General features: G+C 32.5%; 1 protein-coding gene and 1 long non-coding RNA gene across 2 annotated transcripts; both read left to right on the top strand.

The window, feature by feature from the left end:
* The first annotated feature begins 657 nt into the window (after window positions 1–657).
* Window positions 658–5,040, top strand: Vps28 (vacuolar protein sorting 28). The gene is made up of 4 exons (XM_083046588.1): window positions 658–2,090; window positions 2,161–2,739; window positions 3,698–3,926; window positions 4,106–5,040. Exons 1-4 carry the CDS (start codon window positions 769–771, stop codon window positions 4,523–4,525), a joined length of 2,550 nt encoding a protein of 849 aa, XP_082902714.1. The 5' UTR covers window positions 658–768; the 3' UTR covers window positions 4,526–5,040.
* A 12,499-nt stretch (window positions 5,041–17,539) lies between these two features.
* LOC145940746 (uncharacterized) lies at window positions 17,540–19,151 on the top strand. Its single transcript, XR_014426071.1, has 5 exons — window positions 17,540–17,718; window positions 17,882–18,058; window positions 18,176–18,396; window positions 18,754–18,910; window positions 18,982–19,151. It is a non-coding gene; the product is annotated as an uncharacterized LOC145940746 (long non-coding RNA).
* The last annotated feature ends 7,104 nt before the right edge of the window (window positions 19,152–26,255 follow it).

Below are 26,255 nucleotides of genomic sequence, written 5' to 3' on the forward strand. Positions count from 1 at the left end.
ACCCACTCAAATATCTCAGAAACACTGCGTTAAATCAAAAAATGTTCCCTACAAAAGTTGTAGGGTTTCGAGGGGGACATAACATAGTAATATTCATATGACCTTGGGCGGCGTCTCCAAGGTCAAGTGAAGGTGAGAATAAATTTTTTAAATGGAAACCCATATTTTTTATTATAACATCTTTTTCTACTAATTAATTTGAACAACTTTTATCTGAAGCATTTTTTTATTTTCTTCAAAATTCATTCTCACCTTCACTTAAGGTTAACCTTCACTAACCTTGGAGACGCCGCCCAAGGTCAAATAAATATTACTATGTTATGTCCCCCTCGAAACCCTACAACTTTTGTAGGAAACATTTTTCGATTTAACGCAGTGTTTCTGACAATGAGATATTTGAGTGGGTCCTTTAAAATGGGACACCTGATATATGTTTAAAAAATATGAAATCTTGCAATTTTATGTCAGAAACATACGAAAGAATGATCAAATAGTAAGTAAACTCTATCAATTACAATCGAGAAGATAAATCGAGTTAATAAAAAACAATATTCAAATATAAATGATTGATTATTCATGCATATCCCCCTGCTCAAGTTTTCGATTTAGAACTGGGCGCAACAGTTTGGAGATGCAGACTGATCGTCATGGCAACGGCAAGATGGCGACGCCCAGGAGGATACATACGATTACGTCGATGTTGATGCGTCGCGATTGTGTAATTTTGCGCCACAAAATAAGAGCTATATACAGTTGGATTTATTCGCAATGTCGGACTGCATAGAATCGAGCTGCGGTCATTCCAGCAGAGATGCATCGTACGACGTCAAGCCGAGGCACGTGAGACGCTTGAAATTTGGGAAATCGATCCTCAAGCTCGACGTCGCGGAGCAGCGTTCCACATCAAATCACACCCTCATGGTTGATCAAAATATCGCTCACATACCGTGCACGGAGAAGAGGGATTACGTGCGCACGTGGCTCGAGACTCACGGGACGAACGACGAATCGAGCGACGATCTGTCCCAATCGTCCCCCGTCCTTGGGACATCGTCGACTAAGACCTCCAAGAGATCGCCGATACTCGTCAGCAGCAGGAAGCGACCTAGGAGAAAGATCGGTATAAATAGGCACGCTACAGTAAAAACAGTGAATAATGTGGATTCCCGGGAAAACGCAGAGCATTCTGCAAACTGTACGATGCAATCTAGACTGGATTATAAACATGAAGAGAGGAACGAGAGCCAACAGGAGCGTTTAAGCGAGACCCAATGCACACCACCCTGTGTAGAGAAGATTGATAAGACGTCTCCTGTCCTTGATACACATTGTAGCAAGAAGCGAAGAAAATTGCAGCATGGACCGGATGGCATTTCTCCAAAACGTTTAAAGTTACGCAATAAAGTCACAAGTACACATGTAAATCCAATAATAGAACTTGATAATAATCATAGTATTCTGAAAAAGATATCTACGGATTATGACAAGTTGAAAGAGAATTTGGATGGCAAAATTAAAACAATTTCATTCTTAAGTAAAGCAAAAAAAAGTTCAGAAAAATATAGACAGACATTTTTATCTCTGAATATACAAGATCGATCGAACTTTGAAGACAGTTCGAGTGATAACACTGATAAGAATATTCCAAATATAGAAATAGATACAAGTGATGATAGCCAAAATGATGAAGACAATGAACTTTCCAATATACAAAGCAGTAGCAACAATAATCTGAGCAATTTCATAGAGGATACCGATACGCAAGAAATTACAAAAACATCTCAGCTTTCAGTACCCAATAAGTCTTTGATCCCTTCGAGACAATCATTTACATTCTTACAATTAGCTGCCGATGACTTGGACAAAACTTATTCTTCAGAAATCGAAGTGATACAGAATGAAAATACACCACTGTCTGCGAAGATCTCTCAGGTACCATCTTTCAATAAAACGACCCAGAAGACAGATAGCAAGTCAATTCAAACCGATGCCATTATTAGCACGATAACTACTCCATCGAAGAAGTCTCCAGACAGAAGTATATATGCGCATCTATTAGACTCTGGAAAAAAACGTCGCAGGCTTAAAAAGTAAGTATAGAGAAAATGCAGTTTCATAAATGCGATTTCTATTAATTCTATTGTTGCATTCTTGTTTCAGAGGAAGCATGGTTGCAAAACTGCAGTCTTTGATTAATGCACAAATATCTGGAATTCGTATATGGCGTCATCGAATGAATAAGGAGCATGACGCTACGTCAGCACGGTTCATTAGCGTATTTGTACGCAACTCTACAAAGCAATTTGGCAATCAGTTTCTGGAAGGTACCCTGATCGAGGATCCTTTTAATCTCTTGCAATGTGACATAGAGATCGAAGAGGCGGAATCGCACAATGTTCAAGCACAACCAAAGGAATCCTTGCATAGGAATATAACAATTATGTTAGTCTGTGATATAGTCGGTGCATTAAAAATGATGTCGCAAGTTGTGATAAATGTCTATCCGCCTTGGGACATCTTAGACAAGGACAATCTTACCTTGGGAGCAACATACATAAGTATAAACGACAATCTCGAAGTACCTGATATTATTAGAAATAAGGATAATTCGCATAAATGTAAGAAATTAATTGTTAAAGAGTTTACTTGTCCTTGCATAGAAGAAGGGAGAGAATTTCCATTCTGCGCGAGAAAGCCTAGCAATGAAAAACCTGACGTAATGCAACAAATATTTGATTTCTAAGATTTCTCTTTGATTTAGAAAAGTATATGTGTTATTGGAGAGAATTCTGATATTTATACAGCGCAGTTAAGCTGTTATAATAACTGTTTATGTTTCTCAAATGCTACTGTTATCTACAACTTTAATTAGTAATATAATTGTGATAATTGTTGTATAATTACTAATTACTACAGAATCTCTCAATGATATAACATAGAAATGCAATTGCGATTTATTCATGTAAGATGGTTGTTTGAATCAAATGTGTATATCATGTGATAGTTTCTATAGTTGGTTAAAGAATGACAAGAGATAATTTATAATATTTGTAATGTTATATATATTCTGATGCAAATTGACTCACTTTTTTGTATGTTCTTCTTTTTGATACATATGCGAAAAATAATGCATTCGCAAAATGAAGTTGTCTGAGAATAAATTGTAAAATGTTATAAAACTGTTGAAACACCCATTTAATTCACGAAGTAAATCGATTATCGCGATCTCTCGCATGGTCACATGACCATTGGTTTCTCACTAAAGATGGCTCTGTATTTCGTGTGATTCATCAGTGTTTTCCTCCGTGAAAAGCTTGGTTATCAAACGGATTTAAAACTTATTATTTCTAGCATTTTAATATAATTTACGTAATTTTTATCGTCAACAATCGAGTGAAATTAACAATATCTACTGCTGTCTATCATAAAAGTGAGTAATAAAATATGTTTTTCCAAAACATTTATCTTTGATGTGTCAAGTCACTTGACATTTAAATGTATCATTAACTTATTACATTATTACGTAGTTCAAGTTTAATCTATGTCTTTTTTTTAATCGACGAGACATTTGCTTTGGAAAAGTAATTGAAATTTGTACGAACAATGAGCATGCGATTACTTTAATCTATGTTGTTCCTAATCTAACCAAACTTAGAAGAACATTTGAAGAAGCATTGTTTAGATATGTTTCTTACAGTTTTAGAACAATGTCGATAGCTCAAGATCGACCCGAATTATATGAGGAAGTTAAGCTTTATAAAAATGCCCGGGAAAGAGAGAAGCATGATAATCAAGCGGATCTGTATGCTGTGGTGAATACGTTGCAACATTTGGAAAAGGCTTACATCAGGGACTGCGTGACGCCAAAGGAATACACAGCAGCATGCAGCAAATTGTTAGTGCAATATAGAGCAGCATTTAAACAGGTCAGTATGCAGAGTGTGAAGCTAGAGTTGTATACTCTTGGATTTCTTAATATAATGTATATAATATGTTTATATATAAATAAATTTATATATAAATTACACTAAATTATAACAATTTATATAAAAATAAATTTTTTTTACAAGAAAATTAATTGTAACAAGTTAATCTTTCATTATAGGTACAGAGCGATCAGTTTCCGACAATTGACTCTTTCACCAGAGCATTCCGGTTAGATTGTCCAGCTGCACTCGAGAGAATCAAAGAGGACAGACCGATCACGATAAAAGATGACAAGGGCAACACCTCCAAATGCATCGCAGACATTGTTTCATTATTTATTACACTTATGGATAAACTACGATTGGAAATTAAAGCCATGGATCAGTTACATCCAGATTTAAGGGATCTCATGGACACTATGAACCGTCTCAGTATACTACCAAGCGATTTTGATGGTAAAGAAAAAGTTGCTGAATGGCTACAGACTCTTGACAATATGTCCGCCTCGGACGAATTATCGGATACTCAGGTCAGACAATTGATATTTGATCTTGAAACATCCTATAATGCTTTTAACAAGATACTTCATAATTCCTAATTCTTTAAACACTTTTTGCCGAATTAATCTATAATACAAATCTTGATATGCGTTTCTTTTTTGTAGACTTTAATAGAGTAGAATATATAATTCAAAGCTATGTCTACTGTCTATATTGTCCAAAATTACTCATTGATTTCATCGCAACATATTGATCGCAACGCATTGAGATTTTTATTATAGAGATAGTACTACAATACTTTATTGAAAATTGTCTGTAGTATTTATAATGAATCGAAATTATTTTCTCGATAAGCAATGACTTGCCATCTCGCATCACTCATTTTGCATTGTTCCTTGAACTATATATGCGGCTCGCAACATTTGAAAAATCCTTGCATACATTTTATCGCTAAGTGGAACTAAATATATGTGTATATACAAATATAAAATAGCTGCACAGAGAATGAACTATTTTATATGTGATTCTTTGTAAACGGTGAATTGCAAAGCGATGTTTTTGCGACATGTATATTATCTATTAACTTAATAAAAATGCGTACAGTTCTAATAGACGATAAAAATATCTAATATTTGTGAATATAAGTCCTTCCGAAAAGAAGCACGACTGTCTATTTTACTTTCATTTAACTCGAGAATATCTTTTATCTCAAGAGAGCCCGCGAAGAGCTCTTCATCAAGAGTCGCGGTGACAACCGCGTTTTATCAACGCGCTCCAAGATGCAATCTTTCTAAACGCGCAACAATGACATTCAAAGCCGATATTTCGTCGGTTCTGTTTGCAGGCGGGATGGGGGTTGCGCGCTGATGGGAGGGTGTTAATTCGCGCCGCCATCCCTTTGATGTGCCAAGGGCAGACTTTTCCGAGTCTAGTATTTACGCGGACACACCCGGTATGCAAATGAAGAGGGTGGTCCTACGGTACTCGCTGATACGCCGAGCGTCGGGATACAATAACGGGACTGAGCTCTATTGACTAAACTAAACTAAATTAAACTGAGCTAAACTAACAGCCAGGTTGTATCCGCAGTCGTATCCCAATCCGCCTCGCATTCGTATCTGTGTGCATGTGCATTTCCCATTCTCTCGTCCCATGTATTCGCGTACCTGCAAGTGAGAAATTTACATGCAATATATAGGAATGCCATTATTCGCTAGTGAAGAGTTTAGAGAGTCTCGACATTTAGAGAATCTCGCATTTTAAAATTAATTTCGGCCTATGTACACACTGAGAGAATTTATCTTAGAATTTGTCTTGAAAATTATGGTAATCGTAGAACAATATGATATGGAAAGAATTTTATGAAAATTTCTCTGATTAATATCTATCACAATAAAATATTAAATATGTTTGATTAATTTTACTACACTACTTAGTAAAATTAATCAAACATATTTTATATTTTATCGTGATAGATATTATTTTTTCTTGTGATAAATATTAATCAGAGAAATTCTCGTAAAATTCTTTCCATACCATATTGTCCCACGATTACCATAATTTTCAGAGTAAATTCTAAGAGAAAATTCTCTCTATGTAATTGTGCAATAATATGCAGGGTGTTACAAAAGCATCGGATTTGCTTAGCACCATGCGATAGAGAATGAAAATCTAAGAAGATTTTTCCTCAACGAAAATGTCGAGGAAGGTCATCATTTTTTGCAAGTTCCCAATTTTTGCCATCATATATCTTAAGTAACTAAGCCTTAAATTAAAATTCTATTAAATTAAACTCGACCTGAAATTAATTGAAGAATGCAATTTTGTTAATATTTTAATTCCATAAAGTTTATTTTGCGAAAAGCCCTTCATTTTCAATCACTTATAACTCGAAAATTATTGATGCCTCGACATTTTCATTGAGGAAAAATCTTCTTAGATTTTCATTCTCTATCGCATGGTGCTAAGCAAATCCGATGCTTTTGTAACACCCTGTATATAGACGAGCAAGAGCAAGAATCTAATGCGTATATATTTGTATTACAAGCGCCTTCTAGCTTTCAAACCGATTCGCAAATAGAGAGAGAGAGATATATATATATATATATATATATATATATATATACTTTCAATTAAAATTTCACGATCAAAACTCAGTTCATCATTCATACTCATCCGAAAATTACGTGGATGGAACTTTGAGCTATCTCGTGTACACACGCGCGTGTACTTTATCTTCGCTAAGCTGGTTCGAGAGTACCCGAGTCGATTTATTTTCTCTGAAATAAATCGAGCCGTATCTTTAAATATGTCACTTTGGATCCACTTTAAATCCGTTTTCCGCCCAGTTCGATATTGCGGCTTATCAATGCCAATTCTAAGACCTCGGGTCATCTTCCGATCGGCGATACGTTCCGAGAACGTCTTGAAGAAAACGAGAGATTTTCATCCAACTTCCAAATAGGGATGATCCTTCTCAAGGCAATTCTCGAGCTATTTCAACGAGCTCGAACATTGCCAAGCCACTTTTTCGCGGGAAGAGAGATATATATCTATCGTACACATGGCGATATAAAACATACACATGCGTGTGCAGATATATACATACGTGCGCCAAACGCATACTCGCACGCCGGCTTATCCGTCAATCTATTCGTTTACCTGACGGTGTTATTTCAATATAAATCACTCGGTCCCGCGCTAGAGCGAATATGCTTGCCTTTGACATGGTGATTTTACCCTCTTTCACTTTTACCTTCGTACAAAAATTGAGATTTCGCGGAGCGATTCGGCAGCTGCGGAAAATCAAAGACCGCGATGTATAGATACGATCTCTCAGTCAGCTGTGCATCTGTCACTGTCTACGCGCATATAAGTTTTACGTGTACGATCGCAAAAATAGATTTGTCATCATGTTGTTATCCGTCATCGTCTCTGCATCTGAAAAACGCGTGTAATTAAACGCGTGACTATGCATACTGCAAGACTTTTGATAAAAAGAAATGACACACAAGTTTAAATATATATTTAATATTTAATAATTTTTATAAATTTCGAAAGTATCTATAATACAAAAGGTAATGCAACAAATTTTTTCTTTCTCTCTGTCTCTTAATTTATCTCTATCTTTCAGATAGATATTTTTTACAATATATATAATTTGTAATATACTTTTGCAACATTAGTAAGAAATATTTCGCTGTTTGCGATTTGGTGCGAAACATGTGTCTCTCTTGATAAGAGAAATCGTGACGAAATTATCTTTTTTTCTAAGTTCTGAAATAATACATAATAAAATATACGCGTTTATGACAATTATTATCAATCATTATTTTATATATGCAGGCTGTAAAGAAAATGTTCAAATAGATTACACACACTAAGAACATCGTCGTTTATTATATGTTTACAACATTTATCATATATATATCATATTCACTTCAAAACTGCAATATAAAAATTTATGATAGAATTTTTTATTACTTAGATAAAAATTTTATTATACACGTTTTCCTATAAAATCAAATAGATCGAATATAACTTCTATCAATAACTTCTCTAACAATAAGTATTTCGAAGAAATAAATCATAAAGGCAAGCTTTTGCATTTGTGCTTGTCTTGATTTTAGAAATAATTATTCCTAGTGAAGTCATATCAGTTGCTAAAGTTTGGAGACTTCAATGATGTGCTTTATGAAATTCTGGATGTCCTATTAACGCTGTAAATGACTCTCCACTTCCTGATAAATTGAAAGGAGAATGTACTACAGTTAATACATTTACGCACTTTGAAAGTAGGGAAGAGAAGTGACCTCATCTCCTCCCATTGTAATAATCCCATATAAATATATATTTGATAAATGTAAAAATAAGATACACACACACACAAGAAATTAACTGTAGCAAATTTTAGTAAAATTAATTTCATAAAAATTATGAAATTTTGATAGCTACATTTCACTTGATGAAACGTTTTACATTAATAATGATATTTTGTATATTTTCAAAATAACTTGAAAGCATCTCAGAACTTTTTGTTTTTAAACATTACTATAGATTTCGCGGCGTTTTTAAAAAAATTGTACTATTATACATTACAATATATCGCGTAAAAATGCAGAGACGAAGCTTCTCTCGATATTATCGAGAATGAGCAAATATATGATAATTATTTATCAATTATTTTTTAATACAGAAATTCATAATTGTATTTAGAAATTTATAATTAGCTGTAAGAACGAAAATATGTTTTCAGGGGAATATTTTGCTTCATATAAATTCGTCATCCGTTATCGCCTCTGCGTCTGAAAAACGTGTGTAATTATCGCGTGACTATGCTGCTACAAGACTTCCGACAAAAAGAGATGGCAACGGAGTTTGCATTTTTATTAGAATCATTTTTTACATTATGATGATGTGTGCATCGTGTGCATGTGTGTGTGTGTGTGTGTGTGTGTGTGTGCGCGCGCGTAGCTGTTATTAATTATATTGTATAAAATAAATTATCACTTGGACGAACATATATCTGTTGCTAAAAAAATATAATCCTGACTTACATCTTATATTTTATTATGTTTGCCTCCTCGAAAAGCATGAATAATGATAAAAGCACAAAGCGGTATATTTCTGATGATCTGGCGAGGATAAATATGGTGTAGCCTGTGTAACGTCGTACAAAAGTACTCGAAACACGCTCTCACACGGAGGAAAGAAAATCTTTAAGGGGGCTAGAATATACTTTTCATGCTCTTCCATCCGTCGAATGACGGGGGCATTCAACACGGGATTATCTGCAGACATCCGACGTTATCTGTAGAAAGCAGCACGCGCGCGTCTCTCTCTCTCTCTTTTCTGAACGACAATGATCTTGACAAAAGAGCGTACCGAGGAAAAGCTTCTAGTTACGTGCATTCGCTACGATGAGATCGTATTGTCGCTTGAATTACACGCTTCAAACACGAGCAATATTTGCTTAAGCGCCGACTCGACAGGACTATGTCGTGTTGTTGCATAAGCTCTACTGCTATTCTACTTTCTTTCTTGTGAGATTTTTGCAGCGTAATAATACGTGTACATAATGTTTTCTTTCTTTTGTATTTTTTTCGAAAAGAGAAAATTAGACTCTTACTAATTAGAAAGAAGCAGTTCTGAAACAATGTAGATTAAGCTACTTTTAATTATTATGACTTGGAATTTCTTTTATCTGTCATCCACGAAAATTGGCGGTACACATGTGGTTTTTTCTTCAGTATAAAGAACCATCTTTCGTGTGCATTTTCTGAGCAACTTGGAACTAGTTAAAAAGATATTTAATTATTCATTTGCATATTTTTGAAGCTTTGTTCTCGAAAAAATCTTACATTCTCAATCGAAGATACCAACCTCTCTTTCGGCCCCTTGATGTTCTCTGTCAAGGAAAAACCTCGACATTTGGCTTTGAAAAAATCCGTAGATAAAAAGGTTCATTGGTTTTTTCTCTTTCTCTATGGAATACCCCGTATGTATAATATGCATTAATATATATATGGCACCGGTTGAGCGTATAAGATACGCGCACGCGGCGCGCGTACGTGTCTCCCTCGGCTTCGTGTAGCTTGAGAGGCATATCACACATTGAGAGGACGTGAGTCGCTTTGAAAAATCGTGCCCGATATGTCGGAACGAAGAAAAAGGGACGGCACGTGAGAGGGCTGGAAGGGAAAGGTAATGCCCGGTTTCTCCTCACATGCCGCCGATCGTCGTCCACGAGGAAGGCGATGGTGCACCTGGGTTCTCTCGAATATGCGATTATTGTATGTATGTCTGTGTGTGTATGTGTATACTCGTTTCCAGAAAATTTTACGCGGCCCGGATAAGCCAAGATCGACGACGTAAGTGAAATTTTCGCTCTTTTGGTAGCGCGGCGCCGGAATCCTGAAATCTCGGAAGGCTCCGGGTCCTACTTCAAAGAGAGTCGTTCGGGAAAAGGGCATCTCGATCCCTCCCCGAATTTTTTTTTTCCACGGATTTTCCACGATACTGTATATACGCTCCGGTATCGATCCTCTCCATCCCTTATGCACCTGAACGGAACGCAGATATATACGCGCGATTGGCTCGTTCTTGGAAAATTTTACATCGTTCGGACAAGCAAGCGAACGACGGAACGACGTAAATGAAATTCTCTCGCCTTTGGTCTTTGACTGACTGAGTCGCGGAATTTTCGAGTCGGCGCTTTGACCTCAAAGAAAATTGACGAGGAGCCAGCTTTCTGATTCGCAAAAACTTTTCCGCGAATTTTCCGCAAGACGATATCGATTCTCATGCATCTGCTGATTCGAATATAGCGCTTGATAAGCATATATTTTTATACTCTTCTGTTCGCATTTCTCCTTTTACATTACATAATCTATGAATAGATAAAGACTAAAATCGTATAAATGAAATTTTCACATCTGTCCTTTCGCGAAATCTAGGCAAATCCTTGCTTGCGTTTTATTTTATAAAATATTAATACAATTTTACGTATGATTGAGAAAAAGCTTCGTTTCTTCAACAATGTGAAATAAAGATGACTCGATCAATATTTTTCACACAATCGCATATCAGTTGTAAGAGAAACGCTCGTTTTATATTTCATCTTCATAGAATATGATATATAAAAATTTCCATGATTTCCCGCTAAAATGCATTAAATGCAGACGCGGTGTCAAGTTTGTAGCTCTATCTGCGGCAATTTCGCGTAATGGCACGATAATAAAGAAATACCGAGTATCTCGGAGAACGAGGGTATACAATATAAGTACGAGCCACGATATCATGGGTAATGATCGAGATTACAGAAACCAGAGGAAGGTGCATACGGTGCAAGGTGCGTTTGGGTAGCGCGATGCTTTGATGAGCCCTCGAGGGACGCATTCGCGTGCTGCAGATGCAGTCTTGGAACGCCACGCCCGGCGTAAAAAAGAGAATAGAAGAGGTGAACCAGTACCGGAAAAATTATATACGTACAGAGTACACGTGTTGTGCGTGTCGTCCGCCGTTTTGCATACGCGTGTACGTGCGTAATGAGTGGCAATTATCAAAATTACGCCGTTTCTCGCTCGTGAAACGCTTCAGAGAGTAAAATAAGACGAGATTTTTATTTCTCCTCTGCAAGATGTATCCAAAAGATTATACTTTAATTTTGCATTTAAAAAATTGGCCTTTCTGCGTGTAATAATATGAAAAAAAATATATATATTGGAAAAATAAAAACACTTTGTGTTCGCGAGATTGGAGAACATATGATTATCATACTTTCGAGATAAATTGAGATAAATTACGAAAATACTTATCTAAATAAAAAATTATTATTAGAATAAATATATATACATCTTTAATTACACCGTATTATTTCTCTCGTCTTTTAATCGTAGAACAACCATTACAGATACGATGCTCATTTGATTAATTCTTCTCTAAAAGCGTCAACTTGACGAAGCGTTCCGGTTCGTCCCTCTCGTCGAATAATACAACCGGCGTAGAGAAGAAAAAGCGCAATTTCGTAAAGTCGAGCAAATGACGAAATTACGCGCGGGGGTCGAGCACTGGGGTTTCCGCGCAATCTCGCTCTTCCTAGGGGATGAATGCGACTCTAACGGGGTCACCAGGGAGCTATTCCATCGTGTGCCGCGGGGTCCATCGTCCGATCGTCGCAACGCACTGCCGTTGGCTTTTAATGTCCAGCTGAGAGATTATTCGTCCCTGGAGGGTCGAGGCTGGAAATCGAGATCGAAACTGCTGGATTTAGATTGAACATCGGCGCGGCGGGTGCGATATCGAATATTACACGGACGAAGAGCTTCGAATCAATTGTTGCAATAATGAGGAGAGGGCGGCGGGTAGCTGTATATACTGTACCCTTCATCCACAATCTTGCCTCGGATACGAGTTGCGTGGCAATTAGTATTTAGCAACGCCGGCGGTCAACTGCAGCGCAACTTGCAATTAATGTAATTTTGTATCGAACAAATAAATAGAGTTAAGGCTGCATTCGATATCTACAAATATGAATGTAATAAATTTTGATGACTTATCTCAAATTTATGAATTTTAAAATATCGTTGATTTTCTTTTTTTTTTCTCGATCGAGAGAGATGAGATATATGTATATTTTTCCTATCAAAATTATGCGATTCTGCTGACGTGACGATTACGCAAAAAAAATTGTCGAGACTCGTTACGAGAAATGTTTGTCGGATAATGCGCTGCGGCAAAATCTGCAGTATCGTCCTTCGTCTGCGCTGCTCCTTCATGCGGCAATCGAATTTCTGGATGCGCCCGTGAACTTCGCCCTCGGGAATGCGACGTTGGTTGCTCGAGCAGAGAAATCCAATTGTTCGCCGCTGATTCCTTTGTAATCGGCCGACCTACAGGTATCCGCCGCCGTCGGGCGCACACAGGTAACATTTTAAAGGGAAAAAAATTTCATTCCGATCTCGTGCCGATCGCGATGCGTCCAGGTACAGGAGGATTCGCGATCGAAGGAGTGCAAACGCGCGGCGGGGCTGCAAACGAAACAGCAAAAGGCTGGATTTAATGATGCATTCTCGCAGAGATACAATAATGAGACCTAACAGACGTAACAGTGGGATCGATAGCATTTGGTACGTTCGTTCGTTCAATTTCGTTTCAATAGAAGTTTGCGCTCTGCCTCGGGTCATGCTGTCGTGCTTCTGATATCACAGAGATACTGCACAAAGCTAGGCGTGCGAATTAATTCAATAGCACATGAGGAGAAACAGACACAGAGAGATAGGGCAGAGATGTATGCATGAAAATGCATCGAGCTCGTGTTTGCACCGCAGTGGACATCTATGCACTAATTAACTTGCATATTACGTTCTCTCAATAGCAAAAGATCGAAGGGTAATTTGTTGGATAGAAAAAAAGGCTCCTAAGTGCACATGTACATATAAAAAAAATAAATAAAACGAAGAGAGAAAGAGAAAGAATATTATGTTTTCATAAACTTTCTTTTTTATGAATTATATAATATAATATACATATATATATATTTTTTCTTAATATTATAAAACTTTATCATTCTCTCCGAAAAAAAAGAGAATAAAACATAACTATAAATTACAATAATAACTACAACTATTTTTTTCTTTCTCATTGTCAGTGTCGATATCCTCGTTATCTTAATATTTGAATATGAGTTAGTAATCTTCTGCAATCTATAATATTTCATACCCGATATCGGCAAGAAAAGTTATAAGCATCCTCTCATAAAAAATTACAAAATATGATTTACGTAAAATTATTCAAAATAACTAGCATGGCTGAAAACTTTTCAGAACTTTTCACTTGAAAAATGTTGCTGTTAGCTTTCGGAGCGCTGCTTAAAAACTTCGAAGCTGTCATGTCGTAATTGGGATACTATTGCAATTTCGTGTAACGATGAAACGTTAAAAAAGTATCGAATATTACCACATATCATAAAAAGATATAAAAAAATTTTGATACACGTTGTTATTAATACAAGAATATGATTTTAAAAATTCTTTTTCTTAATGTAGGAAATAATAATGCTCGCAAAATGGCTCATATCTTCAAGACAAAAGTTATTCAAAAACAAAAAGTTCTTCAAATAAAAGTTATTCGAATAATTATTTAAAAAGATGTTTATTATTTTTTTATTTTATTTAAATACATACTACAAACTACACAATAAATTTGAAATATTCGGAAGTGGACATATAGCTAATAATTCTTTATAAATGTTTTGGAAATATATTAAAGATAATAAAATAAATTCTTCCTTTTCCCCTCTGTCTATCCTTCTATCTCTAGCTTTTTCTTTCTCTTTGATAATAATTTTTTATATTATTATTTCGTCATACACAACACATTTATATTTTTTGTATGACACTAATAATATTTTACTGTTTACTGCGCGTGACTCAGTATGAGGCACATTTTTCTTGATAAGATAGACTGCGTTTCTTGGTAAGTCCTGAAATAATTACGTTGTAAACTGTACATCTATGGCGTACATGAAAATTTATTTTCAATTTTTTATCTTATATTTATTTTCAACTTTATGTTATTTCTGCTGTAAAGAAGTATCCAATAGATTACAGAGAGCATAAAATGTAGTTGTTTATTATGTCTACAATATTTATTATATGAATATCATATTTATACTCTTAAACTGCGATATAAAGATTTCTGATAGAATTTTTTATTATTTAGATAAAAGTTTTATTACGCACAAGTTCTCCTATAAAGTTGAACAGACCGAATCGATCTTCACTAGAACTTCAATCTTGCTTTACTAAATATTTCGAAGAATTACACCATGAAGGCAAGTTTAGTTTTTGCATTCGTGCTCGTGTTGATTGTAGGAATTACTATTCCTAACGGAGTTATTGCTGCTGCTGTCCCTAAATCTGTACACTTCAGAGAGATTGTCGAAGAATTTGTCAACACAGCTGCCGACAAAGTTAAATCGTCATTAAACGATGTAATGGAAGGTTATGGCCTTTAAAATGCTTTTACCATGTAAGTAAATTTTGTAAATAAAAAATAAGATATTTATTGAAAATAATGTATATGAATATATATAACTTTAAAAATATATATATATATATATATATATATAAATATATCATGAATTTCTTCGAAATGGGCTTTGCTGAAAGAACATTAGCTAAACAACTTTCAGATTCTATTAAAATTCATAATAGTATAATATAAATATAAAACATCTTAGCATTATGTGTATTAGAAATATAAAATAAAATAAAATGTCCATATAAGTTAGAAAGAAACTAACTATGGCAGATAATTACAGAAATAATAGAAATAAATTTAATAGCTACATCTTAAATTTGATGAAACGTTTCCTATTAATAATAATATAAAATCTTCTTTTATATATATCTGACATAATTTGTTTAATTATTATTTAATATATACAGATATCATTCTAAATTTTAATTAAAAAAATAAAAGTAAAGTACATTAATTAAAAACTAAAGATCATGTACATATGTTTCTTTTCTTTTATATAGCGCTCATTTCGATATTAAATACAATTATACATATATCGATATTAAATTAAGTTATGACACAAATTATGAATGTTTTAAATTTATATTGAATCGTGTCATTTCTATGCAATTTCTTATACATATAGAAATATTCTGAATAAGTTTTATTTTTTTTCAAATTTAATATTATTCTCATTGTATTTTCTTTCAGATTTTGAAGATCTATAATGACGGCATAAAAATAAAGATATTGTCAACAATCATGTACAATGAAATGACGAAGATATTCTAGTGATGATACTAAAAAATTTAATAATCTTAAGAAAATGAAAATATTCAAATATTTTTTTTTCAATATATAAAATATTATTTTATTCACTTCAACACATCTATATGTAAATTAAAAGAATAAATTGAAATAAATAAAATTAAAGAAAAAAATATTTGTTAACCTATCAAATTAAAATAATCCGCAACGTATGTATGTTATAGACAATTTATATTTGCGATTTATGATAACGATATATAATAATTATATTTAACTTGCCCAAAATTTATAGTATATTATATATAATAACAACATGCTTCTTCTGCATTAGAATTTTCAAACAAAATGTTTTACTTTTTCTTCTTTTACGTTTTAATAGATATGTGTACGCACGTGTGTAAAAATAATGTCTAAGATTATCAGAACCGATAAATTGTAAATAAACTTTCCTAAAAAGAAAGATATCAATTTATGATTTATATTTATAGTAAATAAAGAATAATCAGTAATTAATAATGAGTCTTTTTCTCTTGTAAAAAGAATATATAATAAAGAAGACACATATACAAAAGTTATTGCTATTTTGAATTATTGTATTTTATTCTCAGATTTTGGCATCAGTTTTTATATTACTTAACGGGCCTACGAAATAATTCCTCTTAAGAGAGAGGAAAAAAAACCAATAAAAAACTTAAAATAATAATACAATTAATATATAATTAAATTAACAAAATTGTTATAAATTTTTCTTTGAATTTGATTGGAAGCTCTGGTAAATAAAAAACTATTGATTGGGAAATTTTTTGCTAATCGATTAGTTCGTTTTCTACCTGAATTTGCATTTATATGTTAGAATCTTTTTGTTTTCCCTTTTCTAAAAAGTGCATGTTAAGTCGATTCTCGCAAGTATTGTTGCCTCTTTTCCGCGATGCTGATTGGTTATCTCGATGTGTGCTGCGTTATACATTACTTCATATTGATAAAAGCCTGTCAAGGTTGAGCGACGCATTTTGACAGTTCAAATGTATATACGCATTTTGACAGTTCAAATGTATATATTGAGAGGTTAATAGTGTATTCAATTTGTGAATGCAATTATTGTGGTTTATATTATGATATACATGATATTATGTGTACATATCATTAAATTAAATTAAAGAAAATATAGATAAAGAAGACGAAGAAAGGAGGAAGAGGAAGTAGGAAAGAATAGAGAGAAAGGTAAGTGTAGTAAAGTATATATATTTTATAAATGTAATAAATAAATCATTATTTAATCCAATTTACATTATTTTATCAAGAGTTTTATGCGTTATTGTTGTGTAGATATTATTAATAAAGTACTATAGTTAAATATTATTAATGTTATTTAATTTTATTGATAATTAATATTATTTAATTTACTTATAGAATATTAAAATATTAAAATATTACTAAATTATATATTACTTCGTTAATGTTTAAATATTATTAGTTTTAATAAATTTTTTTATGTTTTATTTAAAGTTATAGAAAAGACCAATTATTTTTTTAATTATACCATTAATTTTATTACTCATAGATAGAGAAGAATAGAAAGAGAGAAAAAAGAGTAGGAAAAAAAAGAGAGAAAAAGAGAAAGGAGAAGAAGAGAAGAAGGCTTTTTAATTAAAATTGAAGAGAAAGAATAAGCAAAAGAAATAAAGAAAAAGGATTGATTGAATGACTGAAGGAAAAGAGAGAAGAAAAAATATAATATTAGGTAATATTTTTATTAAATTTTTTAAATGTTTTAATATTATTATATCTTTAATAATTTTTAAAATATTTTATTTATAGTTAATATAAAGGAGAGATACATTATATTATTAATAGACAAAAATAGAAGAAGAGAAAGAGAAAAAGATAAAGGGAGAGTAGAAAAAAAAGCTTTATTTAAGATTAAAGAAGAGGATGAATAAGCAAAAGAGAAAGAAGAAAAGAAAAGAAGAAAAAGGAAAAGGGAGAAGAAGGAATATATTAAGTAATACAATTTTTATTGAATTGTTTAAATGTTTCAATAGTATTATAATTTTAGTAACTTTTTAATTAATTTGTTTTTGTTTTATTTTATTAATGTTAAAAAAGAACATAATTATTAATTATTAATTATTAATTATGTTATTAATTATATTATTAATAAATAGAGAAGAATAGAAAGAATGAGAGAGAGAGAGAGAGAGAGAAAAAAGAGTGAAAAAAGGAAGAAGAGAAAAAAGAGTAGAAAGCTTTATTTAAAATTAGAAAAGAGGATGAATAAGTAAAATATAGGAAGAAAGAGTGAAAAAGGGTAAAGAAAAAGAGAAGAATGAATTTAAAATTAGGTAATAATATTTTTATTAGATTTTTTAAATATTTGAATATTATAGTTTTTTAAAATGTTTTATTTATAAAGTTCTTAATGAAAACATAAATTATATTATTAATTATATTATTACTAGATATAGAAGAATAGAAAGAAAGAGACTAAAGAGAAAAAGAGTGGAAATAAAAGAGAGAAAAAAGAAAAGGAGAAAAAGAGAAGAAAGTTTTATTTAAAATATAAGAAAAGGAAATAAGAGAGTGAAAATGAATAAAGGAGAGAGAAAGAAAAAGGAAAAGTAGAAAAAAGCGAAAAGTTTTATTTAAAATTAAAGAAGAGATGGAGAATAAAAGAAAAAAGGTAAATGATTGAAGGAAAAGAGAGAATAAGGAATATATCAGATTATAATAATTATTAGGTATTAATTTTTTAATTGTTCGATTATTGTAATTTTAATAATCCTTTAAATATTTTATTTAAAGTTAAATGGGCTACTTTCGTGACAGAATTAAAATGTTCAGTTTAAAATGATCCGTGGCTATGATTTGTTAAATTTGAAATTTTATTAGAATCATCATAATTTCAGATTTGATCAATCACAGCACACTAATCACAGCGTACAATTCATTTTAATTTGAATTATTTTAATTTTGTCGTGTAAGGGCATAGGAGACGAATTATAATTATTAATTATATCATTAATTTTATCATTTATAGATAAAGAATAATAGAAAGAGAGAAAAAGAGGGAGATAGAAATACAGAGAAAAAAGAAAACAAAGCTTTATTTAAAATAAAAGAAGAGAAATATTAAGCAAAAGAGAGGGAGAAAAAAAAGATTATAGAAAAAGAGAGAAGAAGGAATATAAAATAAAGTAAATTATCTTTAAATATTTTATTAAAGTTAAAGAGATGAATTGTATATTATTAATTATATTATTAATAGATAAAGAAAGAAAGAGAGGGAGAGAGAGAGAAGAAAAGAAAAAAAGATAAAGGAAAATGAAGAGGAAAAAAGGAGGAAGTTTTATTTGAAATTAAATAAGAAAAAGAGAATAAATAAAAGAGAGGGTGAAAGAGAGAAAAAGACTGAAATAGGAAAGAAGGAATATAATATTAAGTAGTATGTTTTCAGAATTATAAAATATAATATTAAATATAATTAATAAGTTTTAAATATTACTTATATTATTTATATTATTTAATTTTTTAAGGTTTCTTGGCATTTGCTGCGGCCATGTTGGATTTTGACGTCGAAGGTGAGAAAATACACGCTAAAAATTATTGCGTGCTATATTTAGATAAAAAAATATTTTGATGAAACATATCTTCAGATGGCTTTAGCATACTTTTAAAATAGTCCGAAAACTATTCTTTCCCTTCGAAAATCAATCAACAATCGTAAAATGATCGTGATGCAGATTTTGTCATACGAAATGCGCAGTAGAAATGAGTTTCGACATATATTACCGCGATATATGCATGCAGTCACGCATAACTCGTGATAATGTGCAGACGATGTACTGTTAAAATGTATATAAGATTAATTTTTTGCACGTTTTAAAATATCGAAAATTAAAATTTTTAAGCCGCAAATCCCATACGGCGCAGATTTATATAACGTATATTGGACCAAAAAGATAGTACGCTGGTATGCTAATGGTACAAAGATAATCTGCAAATAATACATTATTGAAATATATATACGATGAATTTTTGGCTCGCCTTAAAATATTAGAAATCGATACTTTTTTACAGTTGACCCTATGCGACGCAATCTTATTCTATGTATATCAAGTTAAAACAATTGTACGCTGGTGTCTGTTTGGTACCAAATGATTCTGTAATCAATGTACTATTAAAATGTATAATCGATGAAATTTTGGCTCGTCTTAAAATATTAGAAATTGATACATTTTTGCCGCTGACCCTATGCGACGCATACTTATTTTATGTATATCATATTAAAAAATTTGTACGCTGGTGTCTGCATGGTACCAAAAGATTCTGCAATCAATGTACTATTAAAATGTATAATCGATGAATTTTTGGCTCGTCTTTAAATATTAGAAATCAATACTTTTTTGCGGCTGACCCTGTGCGACGCATCCTTATTTTTAGTTTATCAAATTAAAAAATTTGTACGCTGGTGTCTGGTTGGTACCAAATAAATCTGTAATCAATGTACTATTAAAATGTATAATCGATGAATTTTTGGCTCGTCTTAAAATATTAGATATCGATACTTTTTTGACGCGGACCCTGTGCGACGCATACTAATTTTATGTTTATCGTATTAAAAAATTTGTACGCTGGTGCCTGTTTGGTACAAAATGATTCTGTAATCAATATACTATTAAAATGTATAATCGATGAATTTTTGGCTCGTCTTTAAATATTAGAAATCGATACTTTATTACCGCTGATCACATGCGACGCAATCTTATTTTATGTATATCAAGTTAAAAAATTTGTACGCTGTTGTCTGGTTGGTACCAAAAGATTCTGTAATCAATGTACTATTAAAATGTATAATCGATGAATTTTTGGCTCGTATTAAAATATTGGAAATCGATACTTATTACCGCTGACCCTGTGCGACGCATACTTATTTTATGTTTATCAAGTTAAAAAATTTGTACGCTGGTGTCTGCATGGTACCAAAAGATTCTGCAATCAATGTACTATTAAAATGTATAATCGATGAATTTTTGGCTCGTCTTAAAATATTAGAAATCGATACTTTTATACCGCTGACCCTATGCGACGCATCCTTAATTTATGTATAGCAAATGAAAAAGTTTGTACGCTGTTGTCTGCTTGGTACCAAAAGATTCTGTAATCAATGTACTATTTAAATGTACAATCGATGAATTTTTGGCTCGTCTTAATATATTAGAAATCGATACTTTTTTACCGCTGACCCTGTGCGACGCATCCTTAATTTATGTATAGCATATGAAAAAGTTTGTACGCTGTTGTCTGCTTGGTACCAACAGATTCTGTAATCAATGTGCTATTAAAATGTATAATCGATGAATTTTTGGCACGTCTTAATATATTAGAAATCGATTCTTTTTTGACGCGGACCCTGTCGACGCATCCTTATTTTATGTTTATCATATTAAAAAATTTGTACGCTGGTGTCTGCATGGTACCAAAAGATTCTGTAATCAATGTACTAATCAAATGTATAATCGATGAATTTTTGGCTCGTCTTAAAATATTAGAAATCGATACTTTTATACCGCTGACCCTATGCGACGCATCCTTAATTTATGTATAGCAAATGAAAAAGTTTGTACGCTGTTGTCTGCTTGGTACCAAAAGATTCTGTAATCAATGTACAATTTAAATATACAATCGATGAATTTTTGGCTCGTCTTAAAATAATAGAAATTGATACTTTTTTGACGCGGACCCTGTGCGACGCATCTTTATTTTATGTTTATCGTATTAAAAAATTTGTACGCTGGTGTCTGCATGGTACCAAAAGATTCTGTAATCAATGTACTAATCAAACGTATAATCGATGAATTTTTGGCTCGTCTTAAAATATTAGAAATCGATACTTTTTTACCGCTGACCCTATGCGACGCATCCTTAATTTATGTATGGCAAATGAAAAAGTTTGTACGCTATTGTCTGCTTGGTACCAAAAGATTCTGTAATCAATGTACTATTTAAATGTACAATCGATGAATTTTTGGCTCGTCTTTAAATAATAGAAATCGATACTTTTTTACCGCTGACCCTATGCGACGCATCCTTAATTTATGTATAGCAAATGAAAAAGTTTGTACGCTGTTGTCTGCTTGGTACCAAAAGATTCTGTAATCAATGTACTATTTAAATGTACAATCGATGAATTTTTGGCTCCTCTTAAAATATTGGAAATCGATACTTTTTTGACGCGGACCCTGTGCGACGCATCCTTATTTTATGTTTATCGTATTAAAAAATTTGTACGCTGGTGTCTGCATGGTACCAAAAGATTCTGTAATCAATGTACTAATCAAATGTATAATCGATGAAATTTTGGCTCGTCTTAAAATATTAGAAATCGATACTTTTATACCGCTGACCCTATGCGACGCATCCTTAATTTATGTATAGCAAATGAAAAAGTTTGTACGCTGTTGTCTGCTTGGTACCAAAAGATTCTGTAATCAATGTACTATTAAAATGTATAATCAATGAATTTTTGGCTCGTCTTAAAATATTGGAAATCGATACTTTTTTGACGCGGATCCTGTGCGACGCATACTTATTTTATGTTTATCGTATTAAAAAATTTGTACGCTGTTGTCTGCTCGGTACCAAAAGATTCTGTAATCAATGTACTATTAAAATGTATAATCGATGAATTTTTGGCTCGTCTTTAAATATTAGAAATCGATACTTTTTTACCGCTGATCCCATGCGACGCAACCTCAATTAATGAATAGCAAATGAAAAAATTTGTACGCTGTTGTCTGCTTGGTACCAAAAGATTCTGTAATCAATGTACTATTATAATGTATAATCGATGAATTTTTGGCTCGTCTTAAAATATTAGAAATTAATACTTTTTTGACGCGGACCCTGTGCGACGCATCCTTATTTTATGTTTATCGTATTAAAAAATTTGTACGCTGTTGTCTGCTTGGTACCAAAAGATTCTGTAATCAATGTACTATTTAAATGTACAATCGATGAATTTTTGGCTCGTCTTAAAATAATAGAAATTGATACTTTTTTGACGCGGACCCTGTGCGAAGCATCTTTATTTTATGTTTATCGTATTAAAAAATTTGTACGCTGGTGTCTGCATGGTACCAAAAGATTCTGTAATCAATGTACTAATCAAATGTATAATCGATGAATTTTTGGCTCGTCTTTAAATAATAGAAATCGATACTTTTTTACCGCTGACCCTATGCGACGCATCCTTAATTTATGTATAGCAAATGAAAAAGTTTGTACGCTGTTGTCTGCTTGGTACCAAAAGATTCTGTAATCAATGTACTATTTAAATGTACAATCGATGAATTTTTGGCTCGTCTTAATATATTAGATATCGATACTTTTTTACCGCTGACCCTATGCGACGCATCCTTAATTTATGTATAGCAAATGAAAAAGTTTGTACGCTGTTGTCTGCTTGGTACCAAAAGATTCTGTAATCAATGTACTATTTAAATGTACAATCGATGAATTTTTGGCTCGTCTTAATATATTAGATATCGATACTTTTTTACCGCTGACCCTGTGCGACGCATCCTTAATTTATGTATAGCATATGAAAAAGTTTGTACGCTGTTGTCTGCTTGGTACCAACAGATTCTGTAATCAATGTGCTATTAAAATGTATAATCGATGAATTTTTGGCTCGTCTTAATATATTAGAAATCGATTCTTTTTTTACGCGGACCCTGTCGACGCATCCTTATTTTATGTTTATCATATTAAAAAATTTGTACGCTGGTGTCTGCATGGTACCAAAAGATTCTGCAATCAATGTACTATTAAAATGTATAATCGATGAATTTTTGGCTCGTCTTTAAATAATAGAAATCGATACTTTTTTACCGCTGACCCTATGCGACGCATCCTTAATTTATGTATAGCAAATGAAAAAGTTTGTACGCAGTTGTCTGCTTGGTACCAAAAGATTCTGTAATCAATGTGCTATTAAAATGTATAATCGATGAATTTTTGGCTCGTCTTAATATATTAGAAATCGATTCCTTTTTGACACGGACCCTGTCGACGCATCCTTATTTTATGTTTATCATATTAAAAAATTTGTACGCTGGTGTCTGCATGGTACCAAAAGATTCTGTAATCAACGTACTAATCAAATGTATAATCGATGAATTTTTGGCTCGTCTTAATATATTAGAAATCGATACTTTTTTACCGCTGACCCTGTGCGACGCATCCTTAATTTATGTATAGCATATGAAAAAGTTTGTACGCTGTTGTCTGCTTGGTACCAACAGATTCTGTAATCAATGTGCTATTAAAATGTATAATCGATGAATTTTTGGCTCGTCTTAATATATTAGAAATCGATTCTTTTTTGACGCGGACCCTGTCGACGCATCCTTATTTTATGTTTATCATATTAAAAAATTTGTACGCTGGTGTCTGCATGGTACCAAAAGATTCTGTAATCAATGTACTAATCAAATGTATAATCGATGAATTTTTGGCTCGTCTTAAAATATTAGAAATCGATACTTTTTTACCGCTGACCCTATGCGACGCATCTTTAATTTATGTATAGCAAATGAAAAAGTTTGTACGCTGTTGTCTGCTTGGTACCAAAAGATTCTGTAATCAATGTACTATTTAAATATACAATCGATGAATTTTTGGCTCGTCTTAAAATAATAGAAATTGATACTTTTTTGACGCGGATCCTGTGCGACGCATACTTATTTTATGTTTATCGTATTAAAAAATTTGTACGCTGGTGTCTGCATGGTACCAAAAGATTCTGTAATCAATGTACTAATCAAATGTATAATCGATGAATTTTTGGCTCGTCTTTAAATAATAGAAATCGATACTTTTTTACCGTTGACCCTATGCGACGCATCCTTAATTTATGTATAACAAATGAAAAAGTTTGTACGCTGTTGTCTGCTTGGTACCAAAAGATTCTGTAATCAATGTACTATATAAATGTACAATCGATGAATTTTTGGCTCGTCTTAAAATAATAGAAATTGATACTTTTTTGACGCGGACCCTGTGCGACGCATACTTATTTTATGTTTATCGTATTAAAAAATTTGTACGCTGGAGTCTGCATGGTTCCAAAAGATTCTGTAATCAATGTACTAATCAAATGTATAATCGATGAATTTTTTGCTCGTCTTTAAATAGAAATCGATACTTTTTTACCGTTGACCCTATGCGACGCATCCTTAATTTATGTATAGGAAATGAAAAAGTTTGTACGCTGTTGTCTGCTTGGTACCAAAAGATTGTGTAATCAATGTACTATTTAAATGTACAATCGATGAATTTTTGGCTCGTCTTAATATATTAGAAATCGATACTTTTTTACCGCTGACCCTGTGCGACGCATCCTTAATTTATGTATAGCAAATGAAAAAGTTTGTACGCTGTTGTCTGCTTGGTACCAAAAGATTCTGTAATCAATGTACTATTTAAATGTACAATCGATGAATTTTTGGCTCGTCTTAAAATAATAGAAATTGATACTTATTTGACGCGGATCCTGTGCGACGCATCCTTATTTTATGTTTATCGTATTAAAAAATTTGTACGCTGGTGTCTGCATGGTACCAAAAGATTCTGTAATCAATGTACTAATCAAATGTATAATCGATGAATTTTTGGCTCGTCTTAAAATATTAGAAATCGATACTTTTATACCGCTGACCCTATGCGACGCATCCTTAATTTATGTATAGCAAATGAAAAAGTTTGTACGCTGTTGTCTGCTTGGTACCAAAAGATTCTGTAATCAATGTACTATTTAAATGTACAATCGATGAATTTTTGGCTCGTCTTAATATATTAGAAATCGATACTTTTTTACCGCTGACCCTGTGCGACGCATCCTTAATTTATGTATAGCATATGAAAAAGTTTGTACGCTGTTGTCTGCTTGGTACCAACAGATTCTGTAATCAATGTGCTATTAAAATGTATAATCGATGAATTTTTGGCTCGTCTTAATATATTAGAAATCGATTCTTTTTTCACGCGGACCCTGTCGACGCATCCTTATTTTATGTTTATCATATTAAAAAATTTGTACGCTGGTGTCTGCATGGTACCAAAAGATTCTGTAATCAATGTACTAATCAAATGTATAATCGATGAATTTTTGGCTCGTCTTAAAATATTAGAAATCGATACTTTTATACCGCTGACCCTATGCGACGCATCCTTAATTTATGTATAGCAAATGAAAAAGTTTGTACGCTGTTGTCTTCTTGGTACCAAAAGATTCTGTAATCAATGTACTATTTAAATGTACAATCGATGAATTTTTGGCTCGTCTTAAAATAATAGAAATTGATACTTTTTTGACGCGGACCCTGTGCGACGCATCTTTATTTTAAGTTTATCGTATTAAAAAATTTGTACGCTGGTGTCTGCATGGTACCAAAAGATTCTGTAATCAATGTACTAATCAAATGTATAATCGATGAATTTTTGGCTCGTCTTAAAATATTAGAAATCGATACTTTTTTA

Source organism: Prenolepis imparis, unplaced genomic scaffold (genome assembly GCF_030444845.1).
Source record: "Prenolepis imparis isolate NDT839.2.m4 unplaced genomic scaffold, iyPreImpa1.0 SCAF_9, whole genome shotgun sequence".
Classification (NCBI taxonomy): Eukaryota; Metazoa; Arthropoda; class Insecta; order Hymenoptera; family Formicidae; genus Prenolepis; species Prenolepis imparis.

What these genes read in the sequence shown, in the direction of transcription:
- Vps28 (XM_083046588.1), top strand. Translation starts at nt 769, where the DNA reads ATGTCGGACTGCATAGAATCGAGCTGCGGTCATTCCAGCAGAGATGCA. An exon ending in ATGCAACAAATATTTGATTT is followed by an intron (nt 2,740 to 3,697) that starts CTAAGATTTCTC and finishes TGTTTCTTACAG; the next exon opens with TTTTAGAACAATGTCGATAG. An exon ending in ATAGAGCAGCATTTAAACAG is followed by an intron (nt 3,927 to 4,105) that starts GTCAGTATGCAG and finishes CTTTCATTATAG; the next exon opens with GTACAGAGCGATCAGTTTCC.